The 6,423-nt window shown below is 47.3% G+C and overlaps 1 protein-coding gene across 1 annotated transcript in view; it reads left to right on the top strand.

The window, feature by feature from the left end:
- The first annotated feature begins 2,156 nt into the window (after positions 1-2,156).
- The window catches only part of ALPK1 (alpha kinase 1), a 30,289-nt gene continuing 26,022 nt past the window's right edge, over positions 2,157-6,423 (top strand). Inside the window, exon 1 of the mRNA XM_050896191.1 lies at positions 2,157-2,277. Within this exon, the coding sequence (XP_050752148.1) occupies positions 2,157-2,277 (121 nt within the window). The remainder of the gene's footprint in view (positions 2,278-6,423) is intronic.

The following is a 6,423-nucleotide window of genomic DNA, read 5'->3' as shown; positions in this document are numbered from 1 at the left end:
AGCTGGAGTAGAAGGAAGCCCTGCCGAGGTGCTCCACGGTGTGAGTTGCACAGAAAGAATTGATACCAGCAAAACACCACTGCGATCACAAAGCCAAGCCTCAGATGCTGGGAAATGTTGAGCGTTTAACAGTGTTAGTCTTGCCTAAGTTTTTATCCATGGTTCTGCATCTGGCTGATCTTTTGCTTGTCCACCCTGCTCTCCAGTTGCTCTTAAGTGCCTGTGCTCCTGCCCTCAGTCTCCCTTTTACAGCTACTTCTTAAATTTCTTCTTTCTCTGACATTTGTCTGCAGAGTCAGTCACAGCCCCACTGACTAGCTCCTGCCTCCAGGCTCTTTGCTGATGAATCCCATCCTTTGCCCTGCTCCACCTGCCCTTCCACGGCAGGCTCTCTGATCCTCTCTGCTTTCACATGAGTGCATCTCTTTTGCCCTCTGCTTTTCAATCTGGCAGCTTGCTCTTAGTTGGTGCGGTTGAGAACACAGGCTATCTGCCACCAGCTCCGGGATCCAGCGATCCCAGGGCTGCAACAGAAAGGAAAAAAACTATTTGGAAATTTAGCTGTTAATATATAAGTAGTTTCTAGTCAGCAGAGCAAACTCTGCCTGTATGTGTGTTCATTTGCACTCCCCTTCCTCCTTCACAGCCTTACTGTTTCCCCAATTTTAGAAATGTTTTCACAGAGGCTATTTCTGACTACATTGCTTCAAACTGTGGGAGTAGTTTTCTAAGTGAGACCATCACCAAATTGGTGGAAACCCCCCCCAAGTATTTCTTTCATGCTTCATTTTTGAAAGCTGCTTGACTGTTTTGGCAGATGCTGAGCCTGATGCCTGGGATGGAAATTGTGGGTTTTTTTCTGCATCACCATTGGCAATGTCCTAAGCACCTGAAGGACTTGCAGTGGAAAAGTTATGGCAGGCCAGACAGCCGGGTGAATGTACGGAGAGCCAGCCTTGGATAGAAGCACTCCAAGCAGACACTGGCAGAACTCTGCTACTAGGGACTTCCCCCCAAATTACTGTAGTAACTGGAAAGGATTTGGCGTTGGTACCCTGCACATCACGTGCGGGTTGCTCTACAGTATATCCAGAGCCTGCGCCTGGCTGCTACCAGCTGATCTCCTCCGCCCTGAGCTGTGGGTGCCCCTGGCCCCTGGCCCGAAGGATGCTCAGCAGCACCCAGGCAACGCTGGTGCCACGAGCGTTTCCTGAGGGTGGGGGCACGAGGTGGGCAGCCTGGGAAGGTGGAGGGATGGCATCGGTGCGGGAGGTGGGAAGGAGGGGTTATCAGGTTTGGAAAGGCTCCTGAGAGCTGGTCTGATTGTGGGAGACCCAACTGTGACAAAAAGAAGCCTTGTGTGTGTTTGTTAAGATGGTCAAAAGCCCCAGTCCTTTCTGTCTGTCACAGAGCTGGTGAAGCTGTGATCAACTCCAGCGCTCGTCCTGCAGGCCTGTGGTTTTGTGCTAGGTGAGCTCCTGCTGCATGCTGCAGCATCAGCAAAAAGACTTTTGATTCTGGCAGGCTCTTTCAAAGATGGATTTTGCTCCGCTACCTCAACCAAACCGTGGTAGGATGCTGTGTTACGTGGCAGGAGCTGGGCTAGCGTGAGAGGAGGTGAGAGAGCAATGTGCTCCTGTGCCCCAGGGTAAAAGAGACGGCCCCCGTGGTCTGGTAAATGCACGCAGCATCCTCCACGAGTTCAGAGCGTGCACGGCTCTGCCATTCAATCCTGGCTAACAGTATGCGACAGCCTGAGCCTCCCAGGTGCAAAGGGCTTCGGCACAGCCTGGCTAGTCACTTCCCTGCTTGGGGTTTCACAGCTCCATTGAAGAGCCCGTCTTTTCTCCCTGGCACCTCGGAGATGTTCGCCTCGCACAGTTTGTCACCGAGACCCTGCAGTAATTTCACACACTCCTCTAATAAAGTCCTCCGAGGCTGTCATGTATTTTCATGTATTTCCTCTATTATTTCTCCCTGCTTGAGCCTTTCAGATAATTGATGATACTTTAGTTAATCATTTTCTCCCTCCTTTGTTCACCAGGTACCTCAGCCTTGAAGGGATCCTTTTCATTTAGAATCCGTGTCTTCTCTTAAGTAATTGATCACTGTGCACCCGGGGACACCCAATTCACAGCCGAGTGGGATCAGCCTTCATGAATAATCAAAACGCCGTGGCCATGCTGCTGCAGGAGTGCAAGCAAGCTCTGGACGCGCTCCTGTCGGCAAAGGCTGACACGGGCGAGGAAGACGAGCGAGAATACCAGCGGTGCCAAGGTGAGGTCCCCAGCAGAGGCGGCAGGACCACGGCAGCAGCCGCTGGTCCTCAGCCCTGCCCTATTTTTCTTCTCCTGGCAGATGAGTGTCCAGAGATGCCTGGATTTTGAGGCCATGAATGGGATACGGGCTACAGGCAGGCAGGGAAAGAAGTCCACTTTGTTGCAGTGAATTGCTGTCAGTTCTAATTTTAGGCTTCAGTAAACATGAGGCTGTAAGGAACAGTTTAGTTTGAGAAGAACAATGCCCAAAAGTTTGCTGATGCACATAAATTTCAGTTATTAAAAAAAAAAGAAAGAAAAAAAAGGATGCAACTTCTGAATAAGGGCACATATTTCCTCTCCTTTCATAGGAACTGGGGGAGGGCCTTTTCTGTTTGTCAGCTTCTCCCAATATATTAAAGAGCTCATTGCCTAAATCTTTATCTTGTAAAATGTGTGTGACCTCTATAAGTGGTGTCCAAAGAAAAAAAACTTGCAATATCCCTCTTGAAAGGAAAATCCATGCCGGCTAATGGTTGGAATAAATAACCAGCAAAGGAAGCAGTATTTAGCGAGAGCTGTAACAGAAAGGTTCTTCATTTGTTTTAATGCTGGCATTACCAGCTGGAAACCAGCATTTATTTTGGTATTGCCGTGGTGCTTTGAGAGTGGTTTGTAAAAAAAATTTATTATTTCTTAATTCCAGTGGAACTCCAGTTCTTGTCAATCATGAAAGGATGTAATAGACTTGGTTCAGTTTTCTCTGGGTTCAGACTTTCAGAGGGCTATGTAACTTCATTGCTACAGCTTTTTTACTAATGAAATAAAAGCTACGTTTGAATTACTGAACTTGTTTGAATTACACCTTTTCAGTACAGGGTAGGGAGGTTATGTACTCCTTTCTGCCACACAGGAAAATAGCTTCGGCAAGTACAGAAGAATATAGTAAAGGATGAAGGTGGAATTTCTGGGGGGAAAAACAAAGGCATTAGCAAAAAACCGCAGAAGATCTATTTATGTGCAGATTTTCCTTTGCATGACACATCTGCAGTACTGTCCATTTTCCAGTTTAGTGTTAATAATGTTTAGTTTTGCTTTGCATGAATGACTCAGCCGTAATGTTAATTTGATCTTTAAAATCCTTTGTTTGTCTTGGAGTGCAGAGCCGTTGAGAATATGTTTTTCTGACCATCCTTGTTCTTGCTGGGAGGTCAGCTGCCTTTTTGTGAAGCACCTAAGTCTGTTTGCGGTGGAGGGTGGCATATAGGTTTCTGTTATGGATACTGGAAGATTTTTCTCTTCTTTTTTTGTTTTCAACAAAGGGTACTTTGTTTCCTCATCACAAATTCTTTTAAGTTTTATTATGGCTCTTTAGAATAGGCTCTTGAACTCCTAATCAGGTAGCGCTTTTTTCCCCTCATCCTCCTCCCTCCTTTTCTGCTATTAAATACCACAAAGTATGAGAAATAATCAGTTTAGTTCCAGATAAGGTAAATCAGTGCCCTTATAATCACACGATTAGACATGGTCCTTCAGGTAAACTGCTTCAGGAAATGGGCGATCAGAGCCTGAAGTGATGCTTGGGCTTTTCCGAGGACCGTGTTCCCATCAGCTGAAAGAAAAATACCCAGCAGTGGGGTGGTGACAGCGACATTAATAACTGCTGGGGCTTTCTGCCTGGGGAAGGCAGGGCCTCGCAGGTCGGCAGCTCTCGGCTTCAGGGGGACCCTCCCAGCGCAGAGGCGGAGGGGTTTTCTTCGCCCCCCACTCCTCCCGGGGCTGCCTTTGTTCGCCCCAGCTTTCTCGGACCAGGCGCAGGAGGAACTGAAAGCCAAATACATATAAATGGGGAGGAGAGGGGAAAGGAGGAGCGCATCCTTATCTTGCTTTAGTTGAGGGTGCAGAATGGGTGTTAGATGGGTCTGAATTGCTTTTTTTATTTCTTTTTAGGCTAGAAATCATTCCAATCAACTTCTGTGCCAGTTCAGCCTTCATTAATTAATGAATTTATATTACCTGAGGTGAGAACAGCTATCTGTTACAAGAGTAAACTCTTGTCCTGGGAGTTGGATTTTAGCTGAAAGCTGCGGGACTGTTCACACGAGCTCCCCAACTAGTTGGTGTGGTTCTAGTGGATGTTGTTGCGATACAACATCATTTTATTGTCATTAACACGCTAATTGTGTTTATTTGCACGCGGTGACAACTAGACGTCACAGGGAGGCTTGAAGTGGTATCCTGCTAGGCTTACACAAATGTCCAACCCCAAAGATGACTGAAGGCTCCTAGATTGCCAAATCCTTCTGAAAATGTTACCCTGGTTTCCTTTTCTAACCAGCTCGGCAGTAGTGACTGCTGAAGATGCCTCTTTAAAAATCAAAGTTCAATATTAAAGAATTTGGCCGTATTCTTTGTTCTTTAGTGCATCAAGTATGAGGAGGATTAAGGTTTAATTAAGGATAACATGGAAAACAGGAACAGGAGGACAGCAGAACACCTTTATGCTTTAGAGAGAATACCAACATCCACGTTATCCCACTGATTATTTTCATAGTTGCTGACACTATTATTTTTTCCTGTTTTAGCGTTATTTAAGTAAGCGTGAGTTTGTGTGAGAAAGACAGAAGAAGAAGGTAGAGGAGGAGGCAGAAGGGCTGTCTGTGTAAGCATCCTATTTCTCTTTCTCTAGATCCCTCCCCAAAATGTTGGTCCTATGGGATCATATGGGGAAACATGTGCTTGCTGTGACTGCCTTCAGGCCCCCGCCATCTTGCTTTGGAAAAGATTTTGGGAAGCTCGGTCTTCCGCCTTCTGGACAGGGGGACAAAACCCTCTGTCCGTCATTTTGTGTTCCTTGTGATGAGATGGATATCCCTGCTCCTGCACTGATTTTGCAGCGAGAGGTGTGAGGGTGGAAGCACGACCTCCTCTCCCCTCCGGCTCTGCCGCTTGGCCGCCTTGCCACGGCGTGGAGGGCTGAGCCCCTCCAGACACCGCTTCAGAAGGGCAGGGAAACGTGGCTGCGCGTGAAGCTGGGATGTGTAATGGGAAGTGTGTCCAGCGCTGCAGCAACAAGTGACAAAACATGAGTTGGAAAAAGTGATACCTTTTTAAAGGTGACTTTTTGGAAAAAGGGCCCTAAATATCTGACTTCCCACTTCTTCCACGGAAAAACGTACTGGTGAATGCACTGTAATACGAGCGTGAAATAGACTTTTTATGTAGTGCATTTTCTACAGTCATCCGTAAAGGATTAATTAAAAAATATGTAGTAATACATTTATTGCATTGCCTCGTTAAAGCAATGGTGGTCTCTGAGCAGGATTTTTTCTAGGGATTAATGGCCAGAAGGGGCTAGATCTGCAGCTGATGATCACCATTAACCCCATCTGGTCAATAATCCTTGTTAATCCACTTTTATTGGCCAGAGAGTCTGCCTGGCCGAGTGGTTAGCACAGCACAGCACACTCAGGCTGCAGCTTCACCCCTGTTTCAAGGAAAATTAAAATGTGGGCTGCAGCTGAAAAGAAGGGACAAATCCAAGCCCAGATCTCTAGCTGTGTGCTCCTACTAGCAGTTGCATCCTTAGTCGGGTCAGGTTGGAGATCCGACCAAAGCCAGTGGTTATACGGGAGGCGAAGGGCCAGCCCGGGGAGGGAGTGGGGCATGAGCATGGGCCAAACTGCACTCTTGCCTTGCAAGCTCTGGCACGTCGCTGGAGGATCAGGGGCCAGGCATGGGAGTACTTTGCCCTCATCCAAAAAAAAAAAAAAAAAAAAAAAAATCTGTCTTTTGACTCCTTTGTGCTTGGCCTTTCCAATTGGGAGGGAAGCTGTACTTTGGGTAGGGTTTGGAAACCCTCGGGTGAAAGGTGTGAGGACTGGGGTTTCCGTGCAGCTCTGTGCTGGCCGTGCCTGGGTAGGAGCATACCTGGACCAAGGGCACCTTCTCCTCTTAACTTCTTTTTAACTTCTGTTGCAAACTGCAAGAGGAATGCAGGAGCTCAGGCCAGCTCCTCAGCTAGTGTGAATTACTTGGCTAAGCAGGCTTCAAAGAAGATGCATCAGCTTCAAACAGGGAATCTCATAGCAAGGCTTCAGCTGGTATCTGCCGTGCATCCGTGGGCACTGCCATGTTGATAGCGGTTCCCAGGCACGTGGCTTAA

Source organism: Gymnogyps californianus, chromosome 4 (genome assembly GCF_018139145.2).
Source record: "Gymnogyps californianus isolate 813 chromosome 4, ASM1813914v2, whole genome shotgun sequence".
NCBI classification, from domain to species: Eukaryota; Metazoa; Chordata; class Aves; order Accipitriformes; family Cathartidae; genus Gymnogyps; species Gymnogyps californianus.
Note: the sequence above shows the minus strand (reverse complement) of the source record. Positions and strands in the feature narration are given on the sequence as shown.